Source organism: Suillus clintonianus (assembly GCF_016758775.1).
Source record: "Suillus clintonianus strain FC179 chromosome Unknown DEU56scaffold_3, whole genome shotgun sequence".
NCBI classification, from domain to species: Eukaryota; Fungi; Basidiomycota; class Agaricomycetes; order Boletales; family Suillaceae; genus Suillus; species Suillus clintonianus.
Window position 1 is genome coordinate 124,361 of NW_024539227.1, and position 26,987 is coordinate 151,347.

The 26,987-nt window shown below is 47.3% G+C and overlaps 10 protein-coding genes across 10 annotated transcripts; 6 read left to right on the forward strand and 4 right to left on the reverse strand.

Annotated features, from left to right (window-relative positions):
* The first annotated feature begins 15 nt into the window (after window positions 1-15).
* DEU56DRAFT_876717 (thioesterase-like superfamily-domain-containing protein) lies at window positions 16-3,205 on the forward strand. The gene is made up of 16 exons (XM_041356018.1): window positions 16-173; window positions 246-533; window positions 587-747; window positions 797-815; window positions 864-1,196; window positions 1,529-1,734; window positions 1,795-1,803; window positions 1,853-2,149; window positions 2,201-2,335; window positions 2,385-2,416; window positions 2,468-2,537; window positions 2,588-2,619; window positions 2,668-2,704; window positions 2,762-2,809; window positions 2,858-2,971; window positions 3,022-3,205. The coding sequence occupies exons 1-15, from the start codon at window positions 83-85 to the stop codon at window positions 2,954-2,956; spliced, it is 1,857 nt and encodes a 618-aa protein (XP_041214665.1). The 5' UTR covers window positions 16-82; the 3' UTR covers window positions 2,957-2,971; window positions 3,022-3,205.
* A 3,203-nt stretch (window positions 3,206-6,408) lies between these two features.
* On the reverse strand, window positions 6,409-6,697 carry DEU56DRAFT_724615 (ribosomal protein S27-domain-containing protein; the record flags this gene model as incomplete). Its single annotated transcript, XM_041347828.1, has 2 exons — window positions 6,409-6,554; window positions 6,601-6,697. Coding segments are annotated over 2 exons (243 nt in total), but the record flags the coding sequence as incomplete, so codon positions are not given.
* Window positions 6,698-7,255: 558 nt separating this feature from the next.
* DEU56DRAFT_767369 (uncharacterized protein) lies at window positions 7,256-8,876 on the forward strand. Its single transcript, XM_041351154.1, has 3 exons — window positions 7,256-7,428; window positions 7,489-7,496; window positions 7,549-8,876. Exon 3 carries the CDS (start codon window positions 7,721-7,723, stop codon window positions 8,588-8,590), a length of 870 nt encoding a protein of 289 aa, XP_041214667.1. The 5' UTR covers window positions 7,256-7,428; window positions 7,489-7,496; window positions 7,549-7,720; the 3' UTR covers window positions 8,591-8,876.
* Window positions 8,877-9,690: 814 nt separating this feature from the next.
* On the forward strand, window positions 9,691-11,553 carry DEU56DRAFT_306911 (biotin synthase BioB). Its single transcript, XM_041345573.1, has 9 exons — window positions 9,691-10,037; window positions 10,096-10,116; window positions 10,174-10,444; window positions 10,498-10,552; window positions 10,600-10,742; window positions 10,796-10,871; window positions 10,921-11,095; window positions 11,146-11,162; window positions 11,220-11,553. Exons 1-9 carry the CDS (start codon window positions 9,803-9,805, stop codon window positions 11,355-11,357), a joined length of 1,131 nt encoding a protein of 376 aa, XP_041214668.1. The 5' UTR covers window positions 9,691-9,802; the 3' UTR covers window positions 11,358-11,553.
* A 617-nt stretch (window positions 11,554-12,170) lies between these two features.
* Window positions 12,171-13,384, forward strand: DEU56DRAFT_767377 (uncharacterized protein). The gene is made up of 3 exons (XM_041351155.1): window positions 12,171-12,316; window positions 12,365-12,545; window positions 12,590-13,384. The coding sequence occupies exons 1-3, from the start codon at window positions 12,279-12,281 to the stop codon at window positions 13,277-13,279; spliced, it is 909 nt and encodes a 302-aa protein (XP_041214669.1). The 5' UTR covers window positions 12,171-12,278; the 3' UTR covers window positions 13,280-13,384.
* DEU56DRAFT_767383 (uncharacterized protein) lies at window positions 13,385-22,171 on the forward strand. The gene is made up of 50 exons (XM_041351156.1): window positions 13,385-13,820; window positions 13,877-14,119; window positions 14,167-14,284; window positions 14,335-14,686; window positions 14,751-14,852; window positions 14,901-15,178; window positions 15,260-15,302; window positions 15,353-15,393; window positions 15,446-15,646; window positions 15,693-15,824; window positions 15,877-15,894; window positions 15,942-16,239; window positions 16,291-16,593; window positions 16,653-16,683; window positions 16,733-16,745; window positions 16,796-16,970; window positions 17,016-17,074; window positions 17,122-17,227; window positions 17,275-17,311; window positions 17,362-17,466; window positions 17,519-17,708; window positions 17,757-17,806; window positions 17,857-17,958; window positions 18,017-18,129; window positions 18,188-18,194; window positions 18,248-18,281; window positions 18,337-18,451; window positions 18,502-18,519; window positions 18,571-18,629; window positions 18,680-18,719; window positions 18,767-18,951; window positions 19,005-19,166; window positions 19,228-19,233; window positions 19,289-19,497; window positions 19,545-19,786; window positions 19,834-19,953; window positions 19,999-20,123; window positions 20,174-20,395; window positions 20,454-20,501; window positions 20,553-20,746; window positions 20,797-20,884; window positions 20,938-20,962; window positions 21,011-21,138; window positions 21,190-21,229; window positions 21,291-21,349; window positions 21,398-21,453; window positions 21,500-21,554; window positions 21,606-21,797; window positions 21,852-21,990; window positions 22,043-22,171. The coding sequence occupies exons 1-50, from the start codon at window positions 13,555-13,557 to the stop codon at window positions 22,048-22,050; spliced, it is 5,952 nt and encodes a 1,983-aa protein (XP_041214670.1). The 5' UTR covers window positions 13,385-13,554; the 3' UTR covers window positions 22,051-22,171.
* On the reverse strand, window positions 22,172-23,277 carry DEU56DRAFT_767394 (uncharacterized protein). The gene is made up of 4 exons (XM_041351157.1): window positions 23,010-23,277; window positions 22,921-22,948; window positions 22,551-22,864; window positions 22,172-22,494 (listed from the first exon to the last, which is right to left on the reverse strand). Exons 1-4 carry the CDS (start codon window positions 23,213-23,215, stop codon window positions 22,260-22,262), a joined length of 783 nt encoding a protein of 260 aa, XP_041214671.1. The 5' UTR covers window positions 23,216-23,277; the 3' UTR covers window positions 22,172-22,259.
* On the forward strand, window positions 23,278-24,780 carry DEU56DRAFT_767398 (Translin). The gene is made up of 6 exons (XM_041351158.1): window positions 23,278-23,490; window positions 23,550-23,770; window positions 23,826-23,925; window positions 23,992-24,139; window positions 24,193-24,276; window positions 24,325-24,780. Exons 1-6 carry the CDS (start codon window positions 23,398-23,400, stop codon window positions 24,489-24,491), a joined length of 813 nt encoding a protein of 270 aa, XP_041214672.1. The 5' UTR covers window positions 23,278-23,397; the 3' UTR covers window positions 24,492-24,780.
* Window positions 24,762-25,467, reverse strand: DEU56DRAFT_767400 (uncharacterized protein). The gene is made up of 4 exons (XM_041351159.1): window positions 25,384-25,467; window positions 25,228-25,297; window positions 24,948-25,150; window positions 24,762-24,886 (listed from the first exon to the last, which is right to left on the reverse strand). Exons 2-4 carry the CDS (start codon window positions 25,253-25,255, stop codon window positions 24,857-24,859), a joined length of 261 nt encoding a protein of 86 aa, XP_041214673.1. The 5' UTR covers window positions 25,256-25,297; window positions 25,384-25,467; the 3' UTR covers window positions 24,762-24,856.
* Window positions 25,434-26,599, reverse strand: DEU56DRAFT_307444 (uncharacterized protein). Its single transcript, XM_041345574.1, has 7 exons — window positions 26,267-26,599; window positions 26,030-26,137; window positions 25,874-25,970; window positions 25,798-25,826; window positions 25,694-25,746; window positions 25,615-25,647; window positions 25,434-25,565 (listed from the first exon to the last, which is right to left on the reverse strand). The coding sequence occupies exons 1-7, from the start codon at window positions 26,348-26,350 to the stop codon at window positions 25,526-25,528; spliced, it is 444 nt and encodes a 147-aa protein (XP_041214674.1). The 5' UTR covers window positions 26,351-26,599; the 3' UTR covers window positions 25,434-25,525.
* Window positions 26,600-26,987: the final 388 nt, after the last annotated feature.

The following is a 26,987-nucleotide window of genomic DNA, read 5'->3' on the forward strand; positions in this document are numbered from 1 at the left end:
AGTAGTCTTTGTCACATGCATTGTCATGCAAGGAGATACGTCTTGGACCTTTCTTACTACTTAGAGCTGGCGATCAACTAGAATGGACGGACAGAATGCTCCTCCTTCGGCTGCCGAGAAGTCGGTTCTAACACCGGAGCAAGTCAAGCGCATTGAGCTGAACCGCCTCAAAGGTACATGCTGGTGGTGTCACGCGAGGGGCCCATCTTCATATCCATGTTTCAGCTAACGCAATTCTACCGTAGCAAAAGCAAGGCAGAGACAGCGAGAACAAGAGGCAGGCTCGTCATCTACGCCCAATGCGAACCAGAAACGCCCTCTCGAAGTTGTACCAGCTTTGTCCACTTCGCCGACAGCTCCTAAGCCATTGAAGCGTGATTCACGCCTCGGCAAATACTTTGACTATGACCTGTCCAAAATGGTCAATTCGAAAGGTGGATTTTTGGTCGAAGATGGGAAGGAGATTGACGAAGATTCAAGGGTGAAGGAGCGGGAAAGAGAAAGGCAACGAGCCAAACAGAACTTAGAACCGCGTAAGCCTTACTATTCCCTCTCTCTTGAAGTCCTAATGATAGTGATATCACAGCCATGTACTTGGATCCGAGCCTGAATCCGAAGTGCAGAGAATGCCAATCTATCGACATCGATTACACATACAAGAAGATATTTGGATGCCTGGTATGTAACAAATGCAAGGATGAATACCCAGAGAAATACGGTTTGTTGACAAAGACTGAATGCAAAGAAGTAAGACTTTACTTTTCCTAGGTCTTCGTTCTTGCTAACAGGTAATCAGGATTATCTCTTAACTGACCGTGAGTTGTTTGTTAGCGTGGTCACGGTGCATATACTGATAGGTCCAGCTGAACTTCGGGATCGAGAGCTGCTACCCCATCTACTCAAAGCCAATCCTCATAAATCAACGTTTGCGAATATGATGCTCTTTTTGCGGTGTCAAGTTGAAGATTTTGCGTGGAAGAAATGGGGATCGCCAGAGGCTCTAGATACTGAATGGGAGCGTCGAACGGAGGAGAAGAAGAAAAAGAAGAACAAGAAGTTCGAAGAAGGACTTCGAGACTTGCGCCGAAGGACCAGAGAAGGTGTGTGGCAAAGACGAAAGGACCAGGAGCACAAACATGTTTTCGGAATAACGGAAGACCTTGGGGATGGCATGGGCCGGCAAGTTTGCCATGAATGTGGATTCACGATTGACGTTGAGGTCTTTTGATACTTTCAAGCACTCGACTCAGGGGTGTCTTTGCACAGGCGCCTATTGTGTCTAACCATATGATGATATTTCATGCACTCAAACGATACTACATATTGAAGCCGCTCAGACACTCACTTTTCACCAGTCCCTCCCGAGCTCTGATGAGTTTGAAACACGGTTACTTTGTCCCGTGATTTCCCCCGGCTATTACATATGCTTGCTTCGTACCTATTATAAGCACCCGTTTACCCGTCAGAGTTAATGGCTGCCGCTAGCCAGGCTTTTCCTCTCAAGCTACACGAACAAGTTGATCTGCAGCCCAGGCATCCACTATGGATGACACAAACCAAGCTGAAAGCTCCAAGATTTCCACTTCTTTGGAGCTTGAGCAGATCGAAGTAAACCTCTTTCGGTCAAAGACTTTATACAAACCCACAAGGGCTCGAGGCGTTTTCGGCGGGCAGGTCATCTCACAAGCAATAGTTGCCGCCACCAATTGTGTCGATCCCATGTTCGGGTTGCATGTAAGAGCATACTTCATCTTATCCGGTAGCGAAAGTTAACGGAACGCTGTTTCCCGCTAGTCTTTGCATGTGAGCTGTGCGTGCAACTTCTTGAACAACAATACTCAATTGCATTTAGTGTTACTTTCTTTTAAGCGCATCTCCTGCTATTCCCATCATATATTTCGTCGAGCGACTACGGGAAGGGCGGTCATATACTACCCGAAGCGTTAAAGCAGTTCAAAATGGAAAGGTGATATTTCAGCTAATGTGTTCCTTCCACAAGCCAGAACCATGGCAGCCTACACATCAATGGCCCATGCCCGAGGTGCCCCCATTGGAGGAGTGCGAGCTTGATGAGGTGCTGTTCAGGCGCCGAGCCGCGGCGGAGGACCTTCCTCCGAAGGTTCGGGACTTGTTCTTGTCTCATGCACTTGTAATGTCTGCCAACAGCCCAAGTCCACAATACAGCTCACCTTGACTTCAGGAAAGGGAGAATGGTCCAATTTCAGTCAGAAGGGCTGGCCCGGGAGTGACCGACGAGAATGGTACACTCACATCCATGTATTGGATGCAAGCCCGAACAGGTCAAGCGTCACATTATGGAGCACCTTACCAGAAGGTACAGTGTTGCCTATAGCTAGTTTATTCTCGTCTAATCCACATTTCAGTGTATTCTGGCATACCTTTCGGACCTTAACTTGTAAGCAGCTTTCGACTCAGGAGAGTTATTCTCATGTTCTGCCATGTCTAGCATTACCCTTGCGTCTGAGGCTCTTAAACTCAAGCGGATGTCAAAGGGTCCTGACGCTCATGCTATGACCGTGAGTACGGCGCTGTTTCGTGCCTTTCAATCTGCTCACAGACCTTGAAGTCTTCATTAGATCATTCCATATGGTACTACGAGTATGTTTCTTCTCGATCACTTGACCCGTTGTTCTCAACTGCTGTTAGCGACAACTTTTGTTGTGAAGATGGTTTACTCTACGTGGTAGGTGTCTTATAATTTGTTGAGAAGTTAGTCTTGTTCATGTCTTCCCTCACGTAGGTCATCTGTCCTCGAGCCGCATCTGGTAGAGCAGTGGTTCATGGCAGGGTGTGTGGTCTTTATATTTGTCACAACCTTTTTCTGACGCTATATAAGTTGTACTCGCGAGCTGGCAACCTGGTTGCAGTCACTTGTCAAGAGGGCGTGGTGCGGGCTAACGTACGAGGTCCTACTGAAATCGCGGCAAAGCTGTAGACGTACATCTTGAAGGTACAACCGGAATTTATTATATACCCTACACAATGACTGACGACGTGGAGTACGGATGTCTTGAAAACTATGTCCTTGATCCGCGCGAGAAATTGAGTTTGGATAGTTGGCGGGAGATTATTTAATAATGCTGCTGGTCTTGGAAGCGGGTTCATTTGTTTTGATGCCCCCTTTTATGTTTTGTATTTAACTTTGCGGGTACCTCATCATCTGAGCTAGATATTCGTTCTGATCTCTACCTCGTGCGACTGAGGATTTCTCGACAGGAATGATCGAACTCTCGACCGGGCACACCTCTGTACAGCTAATCAATTTGTACATTGGGGACGAATGCGACGACACGAGACAAGAACGTAGCTACTGCCAGTGAATTCTTTCCTTTGTCCAGACCTATCTCTTCCAAATCTACTCCAAAACATCATATAACTATCACGACAAAAGTTGTAATTTTTTTTTAAAAAAAATCTCCGTTCCCTGCAGAGTACCTGACAAGTGTCAATCACACCAGCATTTCCCGGTGCTACACACCGTTGCCAGTTGGGATATGCACGCGCTCCTGGAAAGCGATTGAAGTCATGGCGGGTCCTTCATCGGACTCGGCCACGAGTTTAGCGTTGAATTCTCGAATACTAAGGATCAGGCGTGGTCCCAGCACATACATCTGCACGAACGTGAGAATCTGAGAAACACCAAGATAAATCTGAGTCCCCAGGGAATATGGGTTCTATAAAAATGATGAGTCGTGCTCGCACACAGAGGTGAGGGTGTCAGATCGGCGTACCGCTGAGAGCGTTGGAGACAAATAACCGATCTGGAAGCAAGAAAAAGAAACAACGCTAGTACCGTTCATTATTTTAGCGGGAAAAAAGAACCACGTCGATGTATTGAACTCACCTCGCAAAGTAAACCAAGTGGGTTTTTATCAGCACCGTGAAACAGTCACTCATAACCCCTCCTGCTGATGATTGTCGCAGTTCACGGAAGTGTTTTACAGCAATCCGGATTGCGAGACACAGTACGACGACTTCCCATGCAGTGCCGAGAACCCAAGTGATATCAGCCAGAAGTACGCCATTTCCGTCAAAGCTAGGAGAGCACAGATAGTTGCCGGAGAGAATGACCTCCTCTGGTGTTTTCCAATGAGCGTGGTGCACATGTTTTACATGATGAACACTTACCCGCTGAAGTATTCCTAGTTGCTATTCCGCCAATCGTCCCGTTGATGATGCTGACAGTCAGGAAGACGCCGACGAGAGGTACCAGCACCATTCTAGATCGCTGATACATGGCATGTATCCGAACAATCATGATGACTTGCATTATGTTTCAGTTTAGCCAATATCACTGGTCAATGTATCGTAGCTGTGATGCTCACCGCACAACATCGCAGTTGAGACGAAGGTTATCCAATTTATCGCGATAAACAAAATATAGCCTGAGAAATTCGGTCAGTGATCAGCCTCAGAGGATTGTACATTCCAAAGCAACTCACAGCTGTGGTGGTCATTATATAAATCAACGATTTTGTTAAAAAGATCACTCACCCCTACATGGGAGTACAGTTGATCAAACGGGAATGGCAGGCATTGGTGCGAAATACTCACTTCATCAGTCAGGGGGATTGTCGGGACTTGAGCTGTGTGCCGCCAGTCAGAAGAAACAAACATAGTGTATGCGAGGATACATACCCACTACGCTGATGCTGATGGTGAGAGATGGTAAATTAGCAAAATGACAATGATGAGCCTTCCAAACATACACGGCATATGTTATTCCAATATAGCGCACCTAGGATGTTGTCAAGTAAGCACGAGTTGGCGACCATACTTGTAATGCAAGCTACATACACACAGATACAGCACGGTCATAAGGGACCAGCGTTGCCTCTGTCGCAAATCAATGTTGTTCTTCTAACGTGGGACTCTACTCACCCAGACAAGTTCGACCTACAAAGCCGTTCTTAGCGAGATAGCTGCTTCAGAAATGGTGTCAGCCTACCTCTTGTATGAACGTCAATGCTGGAAATACTATAAGATTTTCAACAAGTCTTGTATGCGATCTCGCTCACCCCAATCGTACACCACTCCAACAGAGGCGGCAACTGCAAAACCGCAGAAAGGTTAGATTAACATATCACTGTTGTCTCCACGAACCTATAAAATAGCTGGAAACTTGACTCGCATTGATGGCCGGCCACCAACTGGGGTCATTTAAAACTATGGTCATACTGTTAGAGGATGGGTGTGAGGGAGCAGCGAACTTGACAGACAGACTCGGATAACCAAAGCGTTCGTGCTAGATAAACCTCCGTGATCCAGTGCTTGGTTCCTGCATTTGCTGACAAAAGTACGTATTATCGCATCAATGTGGAGTAGAAAGTCACAAGAGAAGACATACGTGTTGACCAACCTTAATTATTGCGAGGCACAAACCCGACAAGCGCAGTGCGACCATCAAAACGCCTGAAAAGACATGCCGTCAGCTGCCGTGTCTCGAATTTCAACGATTCGTAGTGCTCCCGCGTCACTGGGCGCGACCCATGGGGCTTTATGAATCATCGAAAGCGTCCCATCAAGGTTAAGGTCTACCAGAAAGTCGGATATGAACATTATCATTGGTAAAATTGGTAGATGGGCGTGACTAACAGATAACCCTCAACCCTTTATCCAATGAACCGCTTTGTATATGATTCGATCGTCTCCTGGGCATTGCGTACTTTTCGCGCCCTGCCACCCGGTATTTCATCATCGGGCTACACTTGTAGGTCATAAGGCCACGAAAAATATGATAAGTACGTTATAACAGCGCTGAAAACTCACACCAAATTGACCATGAGGTGGCCGCATGATAGCTTGCACGTGTATGGTAAGCGGAGAGGAAACTGTACTGTCCCTGTCTTACTGCTATGATTGGGTTTAAAAGGCAAAGTCGCGCGCGCGAATATAGCGACTTTCGAGGGTGTTAAGCAGTTGTAGCGCACTCGAGTATTTATCGCTAGGCCTTTAGACCGAAAATTTTTTGTTGCATTAAACAGATACCAATCGGCTTTGAGGTCCAGCCGAAGTGGTGGTAGGGATGAGCTAATATGGTAAGGTAGTCGGGCGTAAGCTCTAGGCGAATCGTGACAGCGATCATTCGTCCCCCTGCAGCCCGCTGAGCGACGATATGCTGTTGACCCAATTGGGGCAGACCGGATCAGAAGATTTGCGTGTATTATGCCGTCTTCAGGCGTCTTCAGGTAAATATACCACAAGTCAGATTTTGCTAGAGGAAATGTAACAATCCAAACCCGTTAGTACACCGAGCTAGAAAATGTTGGGCAAGGGTGGAAAGGGAGCGCGACGTGAGTATGATAAAGCATAGATGAAGCTTTGAATCAAGCTTGAAGAGTGCAGTACTAAGTCTTCCGGCGGAACGAGCAACCTGTAAAAGTGACGTCAGTGAATTACGAGCATCGAAATTAATAACACACCCTCAGTCAGTCTCACCTTACCACCCGTAGGTTGGCAGAGGACACTTGCACACGAGCCGCAAAGCACGACTGATTGTGCATGAGAGAATACAGCAGTAATATCAAAGCATCCTAGAAAATAACACCATGAGATTAGTGTTGTCAGGTCTGACGAGACGAGGCGCATCTGGGCATTTTACATCCATGAAATAAGAGTCGGGCGATTGCACAAGACGCTTGAGTTTGTGCTGCTTGCGCTCATGTTCTACAGAGGGGGTTCAATCAATCGACAGCCAGAGGCTGGGTGGATTCTGTGAGGATTTCGTGCTAATAAAACGGACATGCGGCATGCCATTTTTGACGAGCTTTGGGTGTTTCCGTGGTCAAAGTTGTTGGTAACCTACAAGAGAGCGATACGCCGGTGAAGAGGGAAAACTTGGGAAAACTCAACAGTCACAATTTCAATTTGACTAAGCTTGCGGAACGGCCGTCGTTCTTGAGTCGACCGTCGGTCCCGTTGATCAATCGACCACGTCAACCGTTAAGGCGACTATCAACTTCTCCCCTAGTCAGGTCATATAAAAGGAAGATGACTTCTATTATGATGGGCATGATATTCCTGTGCTCGAATTCAAATAATAGGTGTTTCTGATAGGGATGATGGGAAGACACGGTTCCTCAGAGAAAACAATAGGATACTCAGGCTATCAAGACGTAAAGGTCTTGCGCAAACATGTTGTTGTCGTTGAAAGTCTTTACTTGGGAGCTCGCGGGAACACGTGTCTCCCATTATTGTTGTCGAAAAAGGAAAGTGTTCAGGATCCTTTTGTTCTCGCTTCGCGACCATTATGGAGGGCGCTCTGCTGGCAGCATGGCCTTTGTTTACGCCTGGGGTCTGTTCTTGGCATGGTACTCATATAAAGCTTAGTCCTATTACCTCCCATACTCTCCATCCGGGTTTTGACAATCCAGTCACATCTTTAACTTTTTCTCTCCTTACAGCCAGGTTCGTTATTGCATCTGTTTGACTTTCATTACTCTTCCGCTAACTTGCCTTTTCATCTAGTCTGTTGGGTGAGCCAGCTGTTTATTTTTGCATTATCATTTGACATTAATATCGATTCAGACGTTTCTGTCTGTTGCTCCCATTCGATCCGTCTGAATCAAAACTCAGAACTACTTGAAAACTCTATCACGCTCTCAAGTACCCTTTCAGCGCGCTTTACTCCCGCATCTATCATCGCAGGACGATCTCTGTTATTACCACCCATTCAATCTTTCTAATCGTTTTTACAATCATGACTGCTACATCCAGCCTTTCCGTCACTCTCGCTCAGGCTATCGCCTACCTCACTCGTCCTCTCATACTTACGCACCCTGCTGTGACCATCATCAGGCTTCAGCTCGCCCTTGAGGCAAACTTAACTGCACTCTTCGCCCCTACATGGGTTCCCAAGGAACCCCTTCGTGGTTCTGGCCGGCGTTGCCTCACCCTCTCCCCTACTTGCCTCCCTCCACGTGCCATCTATGCCGCGTGCCTCGCATCCGGTGTCCAGTGGTTCGACTGGATTGCGGCGATGGGCAGCCGTGAGTTCGACTTCTTTGTCGATCCAGGATGCATCTCCGTGCGGTTCGGGAAGGGCACCAAGCTCATCACGGTCTGGTCAGAGGAGATGATGGTTGAGACCATGTCCATGACGCACCATACGCATTTCAGCCAGCTGCCATCCAAGTCTAAGACACTTGCCCAGCAGCTCGTGGAGAATGACCGCTCAGATGACGAAGAACTTTTCGCCTTGATCGCTGACGAAGTCAGTGCGCCCACTTGGATGACCCCTGTCCTTGATCGCTTCCCTGCTCCTCCACGTTCTGAATCACCGCTCTCTGCTATATCTACCGATTCGTGCTCTAGCTATCGCTCGTCCGACTCGGACTCCTGCTCCTCTGCGACGACCGCCTATACCTTGTCCTCTAAGAGCGACTCGCAGTCATCCCAACTCTCCCGTCGCGAGAGGGCCAGGCAGGCTCGTGTCTTTATTGACACCTCCAAGACTGAAGTCACCCCTTACGACGGTGGCAAGACTACTGTCCTCACCGGTGGTGTGATGCTAGGTGCACCTTGCAAAGGCAAGAGCAGCCAGTCTGCTCCTGCTTGGCGCCGTGTATAAGCTTGCCTCCTTTGATCACTTGAAGTTCCTTTACGAGATCGGACTATTTTGCCTGTACGCCTATTCATGCCCCCAAAAAACCACGAACAACAATCCGGACAGTCTTCTACCATACCACACCATTTAACGTCTACCATACCATTTGCTTTGCATTTATTACTTTTGCTTTCGGATCGAGTGTAGCATTTTCAGACATGGCTTTCAACTTTGCAGTTTTATTTGCTATCGATTTCCTGTGCATTCTAGGTACCATAGCTTTCTTGTAATTTTATCACGATAAGCGCCAGTCCTTCGGTTGAGTATCTCAGCGTAGCGTCATCACGTCATGTCGGCGGAGCGGAGTTTCCCCGATCTAGACTTTGTCGGGAGTTGCGCAACTCCAAAATCGTCATGTGCCCCGACGGTAAGTAGACTCACGGTCAACACGAAAATATTGCTCAACGAGGTATAAAAGGCTGATCTCCCCGTCACTTTGTAATCTCACTCCTTGTCTTCGTCACTTTCCACATTTCAGCAATGTCGACACAGTCATTGGAACAACAAAAGTTACTATATTCCCGTGAATTGGCCGCGTACACCCTCCGCCAGTGGACAGCGGTACGGAACACTATAGATGCACAAAAATTAGACTCGTGCTTGACTAGCGCCATGCGCGACGTCTCGTTGGCTTCCCCTGGACCTCCAGCTGCACGGGAGAAAAAGAGCACCAGACGTAGTACTCCATCGGCTGGAGCTCCTGCCAAAAAGCAGACAGACAAAACCGGTCAGGGCAACATTAAAACATGACGAGACGTTCATTCGTCCACTGGAAGCCCATCGGTCCCACATATGACTCTTCCGGTGAGCTTGACGTCACGCCGCGATGGTATCTGAATCCAAGCAAGTTCCAGTCCATCCCTAGATGGATAATCGCACCAGCTCGCTGCTCCACATGATGTTTTTCACTGATACCTGCCTGGCCCATATGTTCTACTTCACAAAAACCGTATCCTTGTAATTGCACTGTTATCCCAAGAAGCCACTGTAGCATAGTCCATGTATTTTATCTCCATCTAAGTGGTGTTCGCGAAGTTCCGACAATAACCGCCGCATCAGAGTCTCGGTGATAACAAACTCTAATATAAACACCTTGATATTGCACCACAATTATAGATCTACATATACATCCTAGAATTTGGCCTCCTAGCTACTCGGGCCTACCCTCCAGTCATCATGAACTTCAGTGTTGCCTTTCTTCGATCCACTGCTCCCAGATTCAGCAGATCACTTGCAACTGTGTCCCATCCTCCCCGCAGCTCCGCACCAATAAGACATGACTGGACGCGACAAGAAATCCAAAAGATCTACGACAGTCCTCTGTTAGACCTTGTCTTCCGCGCAAGCAGCATCCATCGTCAGAATCATGACCCTAGCAAAATCCAGCTATGCACACTTATGAACATCAAGAGTACGCATTGTTCCCGCTCTATCCCCTCTATGACTATCCTGAACGCATTATATTATAGCCGGTGGATGCTCTGAGGACTGTAGGGAGCCCATCATGCCGAATAATGATACTGCATTCATCTGACATGTTTACTCAGGCTCATACTGTTCTCAGTCATCGAGATATTCCACTCCGACCACGGCTTCGCGATTGCTTGATATTGAACCTGTCATCCAAGCAGCGCGAAAGGCCAAAGAGAATGGAAGCACGAGGTTTTGCATGGGCGCAGCATGGAGAGACCTCGCAGGACGCAAGAGAGGGTTTGAAAGGATCCTTCAAATGGTCCGAGAGGTCCGGGGTATGGGGATGGAAGTGTGCACGACTCTTGGCATGCTCACTCCAGAGCAAGCAAAACAATTGAAAGAGGCGTATGTATCTTCTATCTCTCAGGTTCGACTCATTTCACATTTATTTGCCACAGCGGCCTCACTGCATACAATCATAATCTTGATACGTCGCGTGAATTTTACCCGCAGGTTTGTTATGTGTTATACTGTGGAGTTGTTACCTACGTTTATCTTAGGTCATCACGACGCGGTCATACGACGAGCGCCTGGGTACGATTAGCGCAGTTCGAGATGCTGGAATAAGCGTCTGCTCTGGCGGTATATTAGGTCTTGGAGAGTCAGATGCGGATCGCATCGGCTTGATCCAGGAAGTTGCCAAGTATGTTTGTGCTCGACCGCTCAATTACCACTCATAACCTTTTCTTCCACAAGTATGCCGGAACATCCTGAATCCTTCCCTGTGAATGCACTCGTACCTATACCAGGCACTCCGCTCGAAGGAAATGAAGTATGCTTCTTTCATTTATGCATATGTTTTAGCTGACATATTTACAAAGCGGGTCCCTCATCATATTTTGCTGCGGACCATTGCCACCGCGCGTGTTGTCCTTCCAGGAACAATAATCAGACTTGCAGCGGGGAGAAACACGCTCAGTGAATCTGAGCAGGCCATGTGTTTCATGGCCGGCGCCAATGCCGTATTCACTGGGGAACAGATGCTGACCACTCCATGTACGTATCTTTTTGCTGTGTGAAAACTTATAGCTGATGATAGACAAAAGGTTCTCCGTGGGACGAGGTAATTAATCTTTCTTCCAGATTTGCATGCAGCTGATGAGAATTAACTTTGCTGCAGGACAAGGCAATGATGGGTAGGTGGGGTCTAGAAGGAATGCAAAGCTTTGAACAAGCCAGCGTCGCAAGAAAGGAAGGTGCTGCACTAGGACCACAAAATCCGAGGACAGTCTCAGAGTTGCAAGCAGAATCGTCCTAGAATTCCTGCCATCTGTTACGAGATACAAGCAAGGGGCATCCTTTCGCTATGTCAGTAGGCTGGCGAATTGTGTATGTATGTGCATCTGCATTTTTTGTAACCACTGGCGTGCGCCTGCGGCCTCATCTGCCAGTGCGAGCATCAGATAAATATCAACCGTTCGAAACTCACTTCATGTACAACTGACTTCATTTGAAAAAGTTGTGATACCGTGTACAGATAATACCAGCCCTCTTCGTCCCTTGCGGAGTGTGCTGCATCTGCCCTTTATTGCATCCCTGTCACAGCAGTCAAGGCAGACGTACTTCGTGACCTGTTGATAACCGTTGAAGGCAAGCTGATCCTATTCTCACCAAAATGGCCCATTCAGCAGAAATCATTTCTTATTCATCCCTGCCACTGGTTTCCCCTGCCTGGTGTTGCAGATGACATGCATGCCGAAGTCTCTATCACATAATCTATCCGAGTCTCTGAGTCCTGCAGACAATAGAGTTTGCATCACGATTGACTGATCGCCCTGGGCTGCCTTTTGTTTCGGCAAAAAAATCATGACGTATCGTCGCGTAAATTCAATGTTCAGTGTCAGCTAGTCTCCCCCAGCCAGACCATATTGAAGGAAGACAGTCGTTCCTTCTTGATTGATGACGGACGCTGACGGATGTTGGGAATGTAGATATACTTTATTTGACAGAAATTTCTGAGATATTTTCGATTGTACCTCAACAAAGACTTCCTACCTCATCGATGCATCACCTGCATTACCCGACGAGTACTCTGGTGTATATCCCGTAAGACTTTACGAAGCACTCGATTCGGTCCAAGAGAAGACCGGAAACTTCCGGTCACTCAGTGATGGTTTTGTAGATTTCTACAGTTTAATTATAATTGGTTTATTACCATCCTCATCCTTCGACAGATACCATGCAAAGCGCACCGAAAAGAGCCCATGAAGAAATGAGGTTTGTCCTGAACGCGCGTGTATTTCAGAGATCTCACGATCTGTTTAGCCTGCTGGTCCTCAATGATCACAACGCGTGGTATTACCCCTCGCAAGGCTTGAGTTCAGATGACGAAGACTTGACAGTCAGCATAGTGGGCGGAAACTGGGGAAACAAGACGAGGAAAGGCAGCCGATGGGTTCGCAAAGGAAAAATGGCTGCATGGGGCCCCGGCATGGACGACTGGGAGGTGAGCTAAGTTATTTACTCTAGACACTCTTAACCTTCAACCAGGCTGAGGACCGTGCACGTAAACGCATTAAATGTCTATTACCCGACAGAAGATCGCCTTCCCCGCCTTGCCTTCCTCATATGCGATCACCTTCACCACCACTCGTCGCTCCCTATCCACCACCTATCGGCCAACATTTCAGTTTCGCCTCATTCGTTATGGATAAGTCTGTAACGCATTCGTTCCGGTCAAGTTTGTTGGACGAACTGGAATACGCCACCAATAGTCTCATTGAAGGAGAAGCGGTCATGAGACGTGCACTGGGGAGGCTCTGGCAGGTCATCAGCGAAGACCCGGACAAACAGTTGGACGAGGAGCGTGTCATCCCGAAACAGGAAGAGCAGGAAGATATTGGAGACGAAGAAGACGAGCAGGAACGTAGGATTGCCCGCGCTCCAGATCTTACCCCGACAGCTCATAAGCTTTTCCTGGTTTCATATGCTGACAACGGTCCACCTGTGATCGACCCATCACAATTTGCTTCCCCGGAGATGCAGCAAGACAATCTAGAAAAGTCTCTAGCGACTTTGCGGGAGCTACAGGACGATGGGCGGGAGTATGTCGAGCGGCTTCAGGAGATTAGGGAGGGCCTCGGAGACACTCGGGCACAACGGAATATCATCTGGGAGATGGTGCGGGAAAAGGCTGTAAAGGAATTACAGGATGCAGCCTTCAGCGTTGCTATGGACTGATATGATCGTTTGGCAACGATGAACAGGTCATAATAATTGCATATTCTACATTTTAGTACCAGGGATGCTGCCCTGAGCAGTAATAATAACATCCATCCGAGTTACCGCTACGTCGTAAGTCGTACCATCAAATGTGCTGTTCAGAGGGTGTGGTAATGTCGACAAACCTACCGGACCAGTGCCAGTGGTGGATCAAACCCTGACTAACGCTTGCTTCTCAACGAGCAACTATTTCTCTTCCAGATTACTTTCAGTGACTTTGTTAACAGAACATCATGACTATCATTCCGGATGTCTCTCGCCTGGCCTTGGATGATCCGGGTCCTGAGATGCACCAGACAGAAATTCCAGACGACATCAACCACCCGACCGACCGGTATATGCAGAAGCTCAAGCTTTATGCGAACTCCATCCCATATGCGATTGAATCAAATGCACGGATGCAGGACATGTTGGATTTCATTTTGCGGCGTATAACGCAATGCGTAGAGGCAAAGGATTTCGAGCCGGGTCTTGTCCAGTGGGACAGCATGGTTACTTAGTGAGCGCGCCTAGTAATTCATCCAGGAAATGCAAGTTTTCTTACGGACATTGCAGCTGGAATATGCTCAAATATCCATTTCCAAAGGAGAAGCGCATTCGCCTTGCGAAGCTGTATTTTCATGTTGCTACGACCCCTGGTATGCCCGCGCAAGTCATGGCCATCTGTGCGGATGGATTGTCAAATTTGACTCGTTCGAAAAAGAAGCTGAGCATTGACGATATGAGACTCCCGTGGAAGCCTATCTATGACATCCTTCGGGAAGACTTGTTTTTAACTCGACGGCAGTTCGAGTACAGGCAAGTGGCTCACACTCTTCGATAACGATATCTAACATTCGACGTAGCCAACTCTCGTGGTGTATGGGCTATATTGCTGATTTATCGAGGAGATTCTTCCACCCCGCGGCCATTGAAGAGATGCTGAGCACTTTCCTGCCAGGGTTCAATGGAACCAACCTAGACGTGAGTTCTTTTAAGCAAAACCAGCTACACGTTCCTTATCTTGTCTGCAGAGCGTTCTTTCGTCACAATACTATCTTCTGACCTTCTTACCATTGACACATCCTCAATCGTATCTCCCTATGTTATGTCGTTTGTGGGAGTCCATCAACTCCTACATGTACGATGATAGGATGTTGCAATTCCTGTCGCGCCTCGCAGAGATGCATGTGGATCCAATCATCAGTGATCCTGCTCGCATTAATGATATTCCCGATGATGAAAAGTCTGAAGATGAGGGCAGACCGAAGTGGAAACAAGATGATGACCACGCAGGACAGACGTGGTCTGGCCTCTATAAGGAAGTCGGAATATTCACTGAGCACGAATGGCATCTTATTATGTGTAAATGCCTTGCCTCGATGGGTGGGCAGCTATTGATAATTTACGTTTTCAATCAAGGCTGACTGACTATCGGTGCCTTTTGTAGCAATTCCGCTAAAGGATGCTGGGTCGCTCACCACGGGACCTACTGCCGACTCTTCTTCAAGTTTTGAAATTGGAAGGCTGCCCAAAGCAAACTGGCGTATCCGTAAGCGGTTTCCCTTCGTAGACACAGCTCTGCTGACATCTCATTTAGCATCTCTCGCCAAACTTATCGTGTATTCTATGGCCCCTGATGGTGCTTCTGCACCTCCTTCTACTGCGTCCACGCCGTGGTATACACCAATGCATTCAGGTATTAGCACGCCTCAAGGTAGCGGTTCTGTCGGCGACTATCTTACTGTGCCACTTCATAAGTGGGAGCCACCGAAGCTATATTTAGGTGGTTCTAAAGCTCTAGATTCGCTTGCACGTCTCATTGCCTCGACGGAACATTTCTTCCACCCCACCAACTCTGGAAGTTGGACATCTGATGTTCGTCGTTCATTCCCACTGGGCTTGAATTCCCGCTAAGTTATTGGTTGACACTGTGCGATTGCTGATCATGTCATATAGCTCACTGCCTTCGTCAAGTATATTGTGTACGAGTTCAACAAACGTGAGCTCCCTTTATGCTCATTAGTGCATTGTTAACATATAAGTTGCAAGGCTGGCATGAAGAGCAACTGTCCGACTGCAAAACGCCTCTGGTGCGCATTTTGTATCTCTTTAACCAGCGACGAAATCGAATTTACTTATCAGGCTCGACGGCTCACCCGAGAGATGAAAAGAGAACTGGTCAAGTGCCTCCGGACAGTTGTGTTACTTGCCATCTTCTCTCAGGATAACTCCACGGTTACAAACGTCCAGAGCGCTCTGAAGTCCATGTCGTGCATGGAACCCGACCTGATATTCCAGCCGATCCTGGAACGAGCTATCCCTTCGCTAGAGGCTCTCGTTGAGGTACTGTTACCCCTGTTGTTGATTTTCCTTCCTCACAGTTCGTTAGACCCAGCGCACCTTGTCCGTGATCAAGGCCCTGAGCTCGATTGTTCCTGCAATCGTTTCTCGAGACATATATTATCCAGGTGCTAAGCATCTGATCACCATTCTGCAGTTGCTTGTACCTGGCATCGATCTTGTAAGTAGCTAGTCTTATTTGGATACCACCCTCTCAATCTTGTTAAATGCAGAATGATCCAACTAAAACGGTACTTAAACTCTCCAAGTACTGTCCCTATCTAATGTCATTTATAAGCTTTGCACAACGGCATTTCTTTCGGAAGTGTCACAGTACATCATGTTTGGGGACGTGACATCCTCCGAGGGTCCAGAGGCTTCTGGCGCGGACATTTCCCCTGGTCAAATCACTCTAGATGATGGCCTGGAGGACACTATGGAACTGAAGTTGTCTAACGAAGCGGAGGATGCGCTTCTCAAAGACAGTACTAGCAGTTTTGCGAGCTGGGTAGCCAGCTTCATACGCCGCGTTATTCAGCTACTTGAGAATCTCCCCGAAGAGGGAGTGAATGGGTCAGCCGGAGGGACTACGGAAGGTAACTTGACTTCACGTGGATGTTGCCATTTACTGACCAGTTTCTTTTCAGTACAAGTGGTGGACGCTGTGACTGGTGCATGCAGTCAAATTTGTGTTCATTTATCCGATTCACTTTTCGACCTCGTGCTCAACATGATTTTCGATTACGCAAGCACAAACGTCCGTTCTAATGCTGTCCGTGCGATACACCAGCTGGTCGAATGCATTGCGAACGCCCACCCCGCAAAGACTTTGGCCAAATTCTTACCCTTCTGTGCGGCAAACATCCGCACAGAAATAGAACATGGTGCTAGCTCAGTAAGGACGACATCTTCATCATTGCCACTTCCGTCGGATGCGACTTTGCACTGGAGTAGGATTTCATCGTAACTGTACCAGTGTTGAGCGCTGATGTCCTTGGTTACATTACAGATCTCGCTATTCTCCGTGGTTGTGTCTATAAGTGTGTTCTCTCCCAAGTACCTTGCATACGCTAACAAACACCTGTACAGTGATGGTTCAGCAGTTAGTGATCCGAAATCAGCTAGTCGGGCGTGAGTTGATGTCATTTTCAGCTTCTCAAGTACAAGAGTGAATTCTTGTCATTGTTAACTCTGCTACGCGACAAAACTTTCTCGAAACGGGGGTACACCTGGAGCGGAAAGCTACTCTCCAGCGCATTGATCACACTTACTCATACTTACCCAATCGAAAACAAGTTCGTCAACCCCGAACAATGGAATGATGAAGGTTCGCAGTTTGTGCTTTGAAGATGCGTTGACTGAGTACCTGCAGAATTTCAGAGAAACCATCACTTACACTGGGGCAAGTTATTTGAGCCCGATGAGGTCAAGGTGCGTAATATTTGGCAATTGCAAGGGTCTCATACTCATCGCTGTAGATCACATGGCATGTCCCAAGTGCCGAAGAGATCGACTTCTCGCTTCAACTGTTCCGCGAGTTAGTCGAACCTGCAATGACTCGCCTTGACTTATTGCTTGAAACTTGTAGGTTTATACAACATTTTTTAATCCTATACTGAAAAGCAGCAAAGCGTCTCGAGACGCCACTTGGAGGAACGACTTTTGTCGGTGCGTTAACAGCAGCTCATTCATCATGTTAAATTAATGCCTTTGAGTAGTTACCTCAGTTTTGTCCGAGAAGCGTTCACCGGAATTCCAACGCTATTTAAGGAGATTATATCACCAGATATGATGGAATCCATGCTCGCCACAAGTGACATTATGTGCGTCATGTTGGCGGTCATGGCACGAGGTCTTTATCTAACCCGTTTGCAGTAATGAAATCCCTGAAATGATTGCATCGGTCCAGCCTTTGGCTTCCGGATTTTGCCTCACAGACCCGCAAGACGCACGGTACAATTATATAACTAGACTTCGGCGTCGATTCGGAGAGTTTTTGCACGCAGCGTCCCTATCGCTGCAAAAACAAGGCGAGGAGAATACGGTTGATGCTGTACAAATGCTTGTACGTGCTCTCCTGGTATCTCGTGACTTACTTTTCACACTTCGAAAGATCGGTTCAATCCGCACCTATTTGCTCGAGTATGGCGACAGCAAGGACAGGTCTGTAATGTGACCTTCCTTGTGTAGACGTTGCTGAACATTTAACGCAGCTACTATGTCAACTACGATCAATACCACTCAGAGATCGGTATAGCTCGTCAATATTCAGGACAGAAAGTTTGGCCGCGTGCAGTACTTGTCCGAAGAGCTCGGTAAACAACTACTCAGGTTCCTTTCTGTTATTGGCTTTCCTGATTCTTCATATACTAGATTTTATCATTCCTGTCGGCTGTTCTGGAACTCCATCGAGCGAGCTAGAGGTCCGCTTGAGAACTCTTTGCTAGACGATGTCGTTGAATGGTCTATGTGGCATTATCCGTCAGGTAATTAATCGCTCTTGGTCTTTTTGAATACTTCTGATTGATCTCACATACTTAATAGTGCGGCAGTGAGTGAACTCCAGTCCATTTCACTTCATAAAATTCAACTTTGCGTTCCAAGATCAAGCCAGTCTCTTCTTGAATCCATAACTTCAGTAGGCGTCTACATATGTTATGGGTGCCACAGGCGTATAATTGTCACATGTGCAGGTGTATGATGGTCTTCGTCATCGAGCTCTTCCAACACTGTACGATGCCCTACAGCCTGGTACTGACGACGATCGCATGAAAGGAGCATTGTGGACATTGAATATAGCATCGTTTGGTGAGTCATACCTCTTGACAGTGATAGATTTCATCTAACCATCTACTCAGGGCGATTTGCAATATCGGGTGAGTAATGTGGATCGCATTTTTGAAGTAGCTTGACCAATTCTTCTTCAGAACCAACGTTAGTGCCAGAAATCATCCGGCAGCTCCTTGGATGCCATCATAATGAAAAAGTACTTTTCTTCTTTGACCTTCTTCAAACTGAGGTGACAGCTTCTTCCAGCCTTCTATCCAAAATTGTGTGTCTGCGGTAACTGACGCATGTAAGAACCACTTTCTCCTCTTGTTCTTTTTGCTAAGGTGCTTCGAGGTCTGGCCAGCTTTTCGGAGCCTTGCTATCTCATCTATGACATTAAGAATACCGCCCTTGATGAAGCCTTACTTGCTCTGAAGAGGTGCTTGTCGTTCAACAAGTCAGAGGATTCCATCACTCTCCGGGCCCGGGAGAAACGCATCGAGCGTGTGCGTTTGATGAACGAAGAATACAGTCGAACGGTAGGCAATATTACACTCCTTCATTGGGATGTCTCACGTTGGGGCTTGAACAGACTCACGCGGTTCTCGAAACTGCCAATGACACCACAACACATTGGCGCTATGCGATAGTGGCAGTCAGGGTCCTCCGCACTTTGCTGCGCCGGGATACTCCAACGTCCCCTGGTCATCTTCGTCTTTTCTTGGAGAAAGCATGTGATAGCAATCCTACCATGGTGCGTTTCCTGTGGTTTACTAGGGTCCCTGTATTGACATAAATATTTTCGTGAATATTAGCGCTACGTGAGACCATAACTGGCATTGACTGAATCACGAACTGACTTGCTCTACGTATCAGTATGCGCAAAGAGGTATCATGAAAGCACTCAGGTACATCAAGCTTCGATCGTACTGTCGAGATCCAGCGGCTTTGGCTCTATTCTCCCCAATCAACCCACTACGATGCAACATTCCCATTGAAGGGTCATATTCGGCGACCGCTCAGATACTCAGTAATTTCAGGTCACAGGTCCCTATCAAATCTTCGGAAACTCTTGATCTTAACAGGTGGGTCCTTCTAGAGTGACTCTAAGAAGTGCTCACTCCCACCGAAGTATATATTGCGATACAATTCATCAAGGCTGGCTTGCCTGGAGTGGTACACTGACAGCATCCAAACCACCTCATGGGGTGGAAAGTACCTTCGAATGGGAGCCATCAAGTGCAGAGGCTTTATCTTGCCTGCGTGAAATAACGGTGGACGCAGACTTCTGGGATAAACTTTCTGGGCACTTCGCGGAAGAGAACCACGAGAACACTGTGGTACAAGATCATATATCATGTGTCAAATCAATTTGTAAGTCCAATCTTAGTTCACAATCAGCCTCTGTAATCTCGAGATAGTCCAAGTATTAGGTGACCAACCCTGGGACCTGTTGAAGCCCAAACTAGAGGAGTTGCTAGCCGACCAGGAGAAGAACAAGCAAAGGGCCGCGGCAGAATTTTTGGCTGGTATTCTAAATGGTGAGCAACATGCTGAGGTAAATATTTGTATGCTGACTCTTGCAGGTTCTAAACATTGGCCACAAGAAGCCCAAGATCGAATCTGGCAATGGTTCACACCCTACATCAAGAAGACACTAGGCCAGAGCATGAAGACAGAGACTGTACCCATCTGGACTTCGTTTGTTGAGGTGTGTGACCAAGAGCTTATCACCTTGTACGTTTATCTAAAGACTTTCAGTATATGTTCCATCACAAAGACCCACGGCGACTCCAACCACTCGTTGAGCACATTGTTGAGCAGTTCGAGAGCATGGACTATAATGGACCATCATCTCTAGAATCTGTCAAAGTTCTGGCGTTATTTCGGGCACTCTACACTGAATTGGAGTGGAAATTCACACCTTGGTCGGACAGCACCATGGAGCGGTTTTGGCGCGAGGTGCACAGTGAACACGACGATGTCAGTGCTTTCACATTCTGGTATACGATTCAGTTATGATACTGATGAATACTAATAGGTAAGATCCCATGTTGCTGAGATGATGGCATTCTGCAACGGTATCAAGGTAGGCGATTTCTGCATTTTCCCTAGGTAGTTTGCTGATCTTGGTGGATAGTGGCAACCCAAACCAACGTCTCTCGATGTAGAAGCTTTCGTACGGGAATGTCGGGAAGTAACTGATGACGCCGACATCATGGGCATATGTGGTACCTATCACACAAGCAGGGTTCTCGAGCTCGTGGACAACTTCAAAGTTTGGAGAGAAGAACGGCTACCAGGTGTGAGAGCCCATCAGTCAACCTATGACAGGTAACGGATGTTTACTTCGTATCTTTGAATTGACCACTGAATACTCTCAGAGTTGGGATCGTCATTTGCCGATGGCTGTTCCTGTCAGTCCACAGTATTGATGCCACATCTGCATTCGACTATATTTTGCCTCTTATGGTGCGTGGTCTATCGCCAGCTGCCGAGGAAGCCCTGAAATATGGTTCCTTCAGCCTGAATTGTTCCGTTTCACTGAAGGTATAGTTACTGATGATACATGCGAGTCAATGTTAAATACTCTCTCAGTGCATGATAACGAGGAACTAGCAAGGCATGCTAATGTACTTCTTGTTCGCATGTGCGGAGTCCTTCTTCCGCAATCAATGATTGGCCCCTTATTGAGTGCAATATTCTCCGCCATCCAGAAGTCACCTGTAAGACATTTACTAGTGTCCGTAATTGTGCCAGACTCACTCCAAATGCAGTCGTGGAAGGTTCGCCTGAAGGCCCTACCAATTCTACAGGGTGAGTAACTGCTACTTCGGTCTAGTGCTTGACGACATCGAATTGACATCGAATTACCCAGTTCTGTACTTCCGACAACTTCCTCTCATCAGTGAAAGCGAAGTCAATGGCATTCTAGACGTAAGTGACTCTATTGATATATGTCGCGCCTGCACTGATTAATTGTAGGTATTGTGTCAATGCTTGGACGATGAAGTCGTGGAGGTGCGAGAGATGGTTGGGACGTAAGTCACAGAATCTGTATTCAAAACGCTCCTGACTCTCGTTCAGCACCTTGTCGGGCATACTTCGATTGTCTCCGAGGCGCAGCGTTGTGTCTTTAAAGGTTGGTCGGCCGCCACATCAACCTTTCGATTTTATCCACTCTTTGGTCTAGGATCGATTTGTCAAATTGGCGGGAAAGATTCAGCTCCCTGCTCGCGAATCGCCGATTTATAATGCTGCCATCCGTCAGCGGCACGCTGCTATCATTGGCATCTGTGCCCTCATTGACAGTTTCCCCTACACCATCGAGAAATGGATGCCAGGGCTTTTGACGACAGTGATGCTGGAACATACACATGATCCTGTGAGCAAAGTCTCGTTTGCCTGACGCTCTCTTCTGATTTTTTTTGCGCTGCAGATTCCAATCTCGACGACTATCCACAGGTGTGCAAGCAATTTCAGGAAGACGCATCAAGACACTTGGCACGAAGACTCGCGACGCTTTACCGATGATCAGCTGGCAGCTCTATCAACATTATTGACCGGATCATCATATTGTGAGTGCAGATTATAATTCGTACTTTCTCATCAATCATGACGCTTCGTCAGATGCTTGATCTTTGAAATCCGAAATTTATCTTGCAAATCATGACAAAGCAAATCTCATTGATGTTAAATATTTACACATTGAATCGTATAGGCTAAGCTATAGAGAAACCAATTCCAATACTCGATACATGAAGTTCGTGATTGGAAGACTATGGTCCGAGGACTTGCTATGTATGTGAGGTATATCCGGTACTTCAGGAAGAAAAAATGTTGTTTGTCATACGTGTAAATGGGGCAGATGACCACTGGAACTAGAGGCAGAGGAAATTCTGTTGCTAGAAGGGCTTGGAGATGCGAGGCCATCTTCAACATCAGAGATAGCTAGACTCGAAGCGGTATATTCGTCGCCATTGGCTGCACCAGTTCGCGCACCTGCCTCGGGGACCATGTCTATCGGAGCATTGATCCGATTATCGTGACCAGATTTCACGCGATTATTCGACACCGACTCCCTGACGATGCAAACAATCAGTTCGAAAGAGGCGCACTATGTGGAAAGAAATCCAACCGAATCTCAGCAATCAAATCATCAATAGCGTACCAAGCGAGAGGGCCGTAGGCAACACCTCTCCACCAGCCTAACAGATCGGCAGGGGCCAGATAGGCGTGTGTATGAAGATGATCTGTGATAGGAATTTTGTTATCCTTGAAAGGTGGAGTAATGAACCCGATCCGAAACTGTGATTCGGCATGTTGTAGAGGTGCCGAGGGTGCGGAACTATTAGCAGGTGAGAAGAGGGGGGAAGAGGGTGGCGATGACACGCTCAAAAGCCTCCTGCCGAGGTTTCTGACATTAACAAGAAGGGGCAAGTCACTGGAAGACTACCAAAAGACAGGTAAGATTCTTCGCCGCGGGGAGGTCGGACAGTTTTACGTACCAGAGTGTATATCGACGGAACATGGAGGCTAGGGCATTGAATCAGGGAAGAGCGCTCGAGAAATCTGATACGGTAGATAGAAGACGTACTTGAACGCAATGATTATATGACCGTTGGAAGATACTGGATGAACTTTCTCCCGGTATGCAGTAAAATTTTCGTCTCTCCAGAGTATTTCTGGCTGTGCTGGCGTGTCTGGACCACTGGGTGAGCGTGGGGACTGGCCGGGGGCATGATCCGCTGCACTGGCCACAATCCCACACATAGGACATCCGGGCTTCGGTGCAAAAGCCATCAAGCACGAAAAAGATGAGCCGAAAAGAGCACAAACGACAATGAACCAAGGCTCTCAACTTTAAACCGCATTAATGTGCTAGTCGGTCCCAACACGTGACTCATCAGAGTTACACCAGCCTAAGCTACTTACAACATTGAAGTCGTCGATAGCCCTCCCCACATTACTGGCACGCTTTGAAAATGGGAACCCATCGGGAAAGTGTCATCGAAGCGTTTGATGAGTTCCGACTAGAAATCGACGAACATCATGACCGGAGAGAACGACTTATCAAGGTTTAAGGCTCTCGAAAGAATCAACTGTATCACTGAACGTTCTGACTCCCCTCCAATAGATCAGCCGGGATGCGACGAACCTTTCAAAGAAAGTCATCTTCCTACTCCATCGAACAATGACAGAAGAATCCAATAATGACTCTAATCCCTCTCTACGAGTAGTTCGTCGCGGTCGTGAAAAGCTTCGGGAAGTGCAAGCGCTATATGCGCAAATAAGGCCCGAGGTACAAGCTGAGCAGTTCTGGCACTACCACAGATCAGTATCACCCGGCCTCCAAGAGTGGGCTTTAAAATGGAAATTGGTTGGTATGCATATTGAATGCCTTTGACTTCAGGTATATTGAAGCACTGGGCTTTGCTCACTACCTCGAGCATGGCACTCTGGTGTCATATGAGGAAGTCCAACTTTCCCTTTCTGACGAGAATGGTATACCTGTACGTATGCTGCACATAAATCATACCCAGATGGCTGAATTTTGCACTCTTACGGTGCAACCTCAGTATTTCACTCTTGCGAAGGAAGATTACTTGCTGGGCTTGTCAGACGTCACCGGCGAACTCATGCGATTTGCGATATCTGGAATAGCTCAGAAGGGTGGTCGCACTAGAGCTAGAGAAGTGTGCGCATTCGTCAGGCAATGCAAAGCAGGCAAGTCAGTCAGCTTGACAATAGCGTGCAGAGGTGTGATCATGCATAAGTAGATTTCGAGCGCTTCACTCCTTACGTGAGGGAGTTATCCAAGAAACAGGCTGTAACCTCACAATCTCTGGAAAAGATTGAGGACGGTAGCGTTTCCTCTAACACTCACGAACAAATGCTGATCGTTATACCAGCTGTGTATGCCATTGTGGTTCGAGGATCGGAGTACGACATCCCCCCTGATATGTTAGACGACCTCATTGCGCAGTCGATCTCACCCTTCAGTTCTGCTACGAGCGCGAAATCAAGACTTGGTCAAAGCGACGTTCGGAGCGGAGATGAATACCAAGATGAGATTTGAAGCATTACTTGGTTTGACAATACGAGCTTGGTTAATTAATCAACGCTCGGTCCATTGGCTCCCAAATTACACCAGCAAAGCTCGCCCTACAAATATTTGCTTCATAAAAAGTGTGGAAATCCCAATCCGAATCTCAAACACACCAAGTACATAATTACTTTAAGTTTGGCCTTATCTTATCGCGAACATCGGTATCGAGTCAGGTGCCAATGCGAAATGGGAGTTCCCGGTCAACACAGCGATATTCTGTTCGTCTATGATCTTCTTTAGGTTGAAGAGTAGTCCTGAAAATAAAATGTTATGTGCAACAGCCTGGAGCCTTCGCGTGGCGTTGTAAATTATAGCAAGACCTCGTGACCAGCGACTCACGTATCAATGAATCCAGAATACACACTCTGAAACGAATGATCAAGTCAGCAAATCCCTGAAATGTGAAATCTCAGGGTAAGCACCCACCACAAGCGCACTAAGCACCATGATGTTCAACAAGGACATCACTACATCGTTTCCGCGATCAACGATCGAAATGACGGGCAACGGATTCTTACACAGTATGCACATGACATGGAAGATATCATTACAGTGAAGCCTGGCAGCCAATGGACTGTTCGTGATTTGCTTGTGATGGAATGCTTGGCAGCCGGTCAGAAGCAGGATGGCTTCATGGATTTATTCCGACCGTGGAGCATGCAATGAGTATGCAATTTCCACACGCGTTCGCAAGACGAGTGCTCACTCATCTCAAACGCCGCATAGACTAACATAATCCTATACGTAAGGCGAAACGCTATTTGCTTGATAGCATCCTGTTGTTGATAGGGGGGGTGGCGCGAGTATAAGGTTAACCAATCAGGGAGTATGCACGGCGGACGAAACAAGTGACTGAACGGACATTTCATTGATCGTACTAAGACTGAGGCACCAACAACGCCACACTGCTGTGTACGCCTGGACAATACTCATGAGAATGGAAATTTGAGAGAACGTTAGAGTATATTGCAGCAAGCTCGATGAGACACGCTATAACGCCATTGTCACGCCTCAAAAGAACCCATCTTCGTATTAAAAGTAGACCTTGGGCCATTGTCAAAAGCAGTGCAAGGAGTGGGTCGATACGACGTACCCTCCGCAGCGATCGTTCCAAATACACTGAGCCCTGCAAGATGCAATCAAATTCATGGCAGTGGGTGAATTACAATTACCTGAGAATAGTAAAGGACAGCCTAACATGATGCCGCTGGTATAATGGCAAGCACTGAGGCTTCAGCTCCACTGGATTAAGCGCTCTCAGTCTGGGTGTACTTACACTCGCAGGGGGTTTCGGAATGAATGAGTCTACAAAGTGGTCAAAGAAGTCTTGCGTTGAGGCTTCTTGGACTGACAGTATATGTCGATTGGGACGTCCGTGAATGGGAAATAGCGAGCCATCGCGAACAAGCATCGTACATATCCCCACGATCTTCCCCAGGTTAATGAGACCTGGTAGTACATCAAGATCAGCTAAAAAGGCGTTCAAAGATTTGAATCTGAGTTATCACCTCGGCCTCGAAGCTGATGGCAAAGTCAAATGCTTGGCGAGCAAAACTAAATGAGTACTTGAGCACACACGCAATGAACACCCACCAGCAGCGGAGCTCCCTGAGCAACTGAACTTTGGTTAGTCACATACCAATGGTGATCGCTGATGTGCACACCTTTAAAATACTGAGGTGATGAGCAGCATCGTGGATCAGGCTCTATCCAGAGCTTCAAAGTGTTTTTGGCTTGAATCTCACCTTTACTGTTTGAAAACGCATTGCGACCATTCGAGCATCGGACATGACTGCGCTGGCACTGGTAACAACTGATCGCACCTCCATGATGTTATGGATTCCTGGAAAAGATCCGATCACTTGAAAGTCGATTCATAAACTTAGCGAGATGTTAAAAAAAAAAACCGCGCATGGACCGGCTTGAAACGGCTTTGAATTGTGCAAATTCTGTGCTGGGGAAAGCCTCATGCACCCTGGGAGCTGAGAAGACGGGGGCCTTCATGAATGAGGCACTTGGGACCGAACTGCACCGAGCCTGGTACAATCTGATGCGATCAATATTGCACTGGAGGTTAGTTTACGTGTTGATGTGACATGTGAAATAAGGCACCTGTGCAGATAAAGCTCGGTGTTGCAAAATGGCCCGATGTTGCAAATCGCGATATCGATGTAGCACACTCATATTTCACTCATCGTGCAATGATGCTAGAGGATGATTGATCCATATAGCTTACTGTTTGTATTTTTTATTGAACGACAAGTGCTTGTGGCAGCGAAACTTTCCACGCCAGTCCATCGGAGGGAAGCCATCACATGCTCTAAAAAATTCAGAACTTTTGCTTGAGATTTCCCATTGCCTCCTAATCCCAGTATATTTTTTTGCGACGTGAAAACTGAGTCGTGTCGAGAGACACAAATGTTATGCTATCAAGATGCAGGACGTGACAGGAGGAGTGACCTTGTG

What these genes read in the sequence shown, in the direction of transcription:
- DEU56DRAFT_876717 (XM_041356018.1), top strand. Translation starts at nt 83, where the DNA reads ATGGACGGACAGAATGCTCCTCCTTCGGCTGCCGAGAAGTCGGTTCTA. An exon ending in AAGATGGTTTACTCTACGTG is followed by an intron (nt 2,705 to 2,761) that starts GTAGGTGTCTTA and finishes TCCCTCACGTAG; the next exon opens with GTCATCTGTCCTCGAGCCGC. An exon ending in GAGCAGTGGTTCATGGCAGG is followed by an intron (nt 2,810 to 2,857) that starts GTGTGTGGTCTT and finishes ACGCTATATAAG; the next exon opens with TTGTACTCGCGAGCTGGCAA.
- DEU56DRAFT_767369 (XM_041351154.1), top strand. Translation starts at nt 7,721, where the DNA reads ATGACTGCTACATCCAGCCTTTCCGTCACTCTCGCTCAGGCTATCGCC.
- DEU56DRAFT_306911 (XM_041345573.1), top strand. Translation starts at nt 9,803, where the DNA reads ATGAACTTCAGTGTTGCCTTTCTTCGATCCACTGCTCCCAGATTCAGC. An exon ending in CGGTGGATGCTCTGAGGACT is followed by an intron (nt 10,117 to 10,173) that starts GTAGGGAGCCCA and finishes ATGTTTACTCAG; the next exon opens with GCTCATACTGTTCTCAGTCA. An exon ending in GCAAAACAATTGAAAGAGGC is followed by an intron (nt 10,445 to 10,497) that starts GTATGTATCTTC and finishes TATTTGCCACAG; the next exon opens with CGGCCTCACTGCATACAATC.
- DEU56DRAFT_767377 (XM_041351155.1), top strand. Translation starts at nt 12,279, where the DNA reads ATGCAAAGCGCACCGAAAAGAGCCCATGAAGAAATGAG. An exon ending in AGAGCCCATGAAGAAATGAG is followed by an intron (nt 12,317 to 12,364) that starts GTTTGTCCTGAA and finishes CGATCTGTTTAG; the next exon opens with CCTGCTGGTCCTCAATGATC. An exon ending in CCGGCATGGACGACTGGGAG is followed by an intron (nt 12,546 to 12,589) that starts GTGAGCTAAGTT and finishes ACCTTCAACCAG; the next exon opens with GCTGAGGACCGTGCACGTAA.
- DEU56DRAFT_767383 (XM_041351156.1), top strand. Translation starts at nt 13,555, where the DNA reads ATGACTATCATTCCGGATGTCTCTCGCCTGGCCTTGGATGATCCGGGT. An exon ending in GGATGCGACTTTGCACTGGA is followed by an intron (nt 16,594 to 16,652) that starts GTAGGATTTCAT and finishes GTTACATTACAG; the next exon opens with ATCTCGCTATTCTCCGTGGT. An exon ending in GATGCCATCATAATGAAAAA is followed by an intron (nt 18,630 to 18,679) that starts GTACTTTTCTTC and finishes AGCTTCTTCCAG; the next exon opens with CCTTCTATCCAAAATTGTGT.
- DEU56DRAFT_767394 (XM_041351157.1), bottom strand. Translation starts at nt 23,215, where the DNA reads ATGGCTTTTGCACCGAAGCCCGGATGTCCTATGTGTGGGATTGTGGCC. An exon ending in CATATAATCATTGCGTTCAA is followed by an intron (nt 22,949 to 23,009) that starts GTACGTCTTCTA and finishes TCAATGCCCTAG; the next exon opens with CCTCCATGTTCCGTCGATAT. An exon ending in GATTTGATTGCTGAGATTCG is followed by an intron (nt 22,495 to 22,550) that starts GTTGGATTTCTT and finishes TTGCATCGTCAG; the next exon opens with GGAGTCGGTGTCGAATAATC.
- DEU56DRAFT_767398 (XM_041351158.1), top strand. Translation starts at nt 23,398, where the DNA reads ATGGGAACCCATCGGGAAAGTGTCATCGAAGCGTTTGATGAGTTCCGA. An exon ending in GGAGAGAACGACTTATCAAG is followed by an intron (nt 23,491 to 23,549) that starts GTTTAAGGCTCT and finishes CCCCTCCAATAG; the next exon opens with ATCAGCCGGGATGCGACGAA. An exon ending in GTATCACCCGGCCTCCAAGA is followed by an intron (nt 23,771 to 23,825) that starts GTGGGCTTTAAA and finishes CTTTGACTTCAG; the next exon opens with GTATATTGAAGCACTGGGCT.
- DEU56DRAFT_767400 (XM_041351159.1), bottom strand. Translation starts at nt 25,255, where the DNA reads ATGTTAGTCTATGCGGCGTTTGAGATGA. An exon ending in CTATGCGGCGTTTGAGATGA is followed by an intron (nt 25,151 to 25,227) that starts GTGAGCACTCGT and finishes AAATCCATGAAG; the next exon opens with CCATCCTGCTTCTGACCGGC. An exon ending in TGGTGCTTAGTGCGCTTGTG is followed by an intron (nt 24,887 to 24,947) that starts GTGGGTGCTTAC and finishes CATTCGTTTCAG; the next exon opens with AGTGTGTATTCTGGATTCAT.
- DEU56DRAFT_307444 (XM_041345574.1), bottom strand. Translation starts at nt 26,350, where the DNA reads ATGGAGGTGCGATCAGTTGTTACCAGTGCCAGCGCAGTCATGTCCGAT. An exon ending in CCATCAGCTTCGAGGCCGAG is followed by an intron (nt 25,971 to 26,029) that starts GTGATAACTCAG and finishes ATGTACTACCAG; the next exon opens with GTCTCATTAACCTGGGGAAG. An exon ending in TGGAACGATCGCTGCGGAGG is followed by an intron (nt 25,566 to 25,614) that starts GTACGTCGTATC and finishes CAATGGCCCAAG; the next exon opens with GTCTACTTTTAATACGAAGA.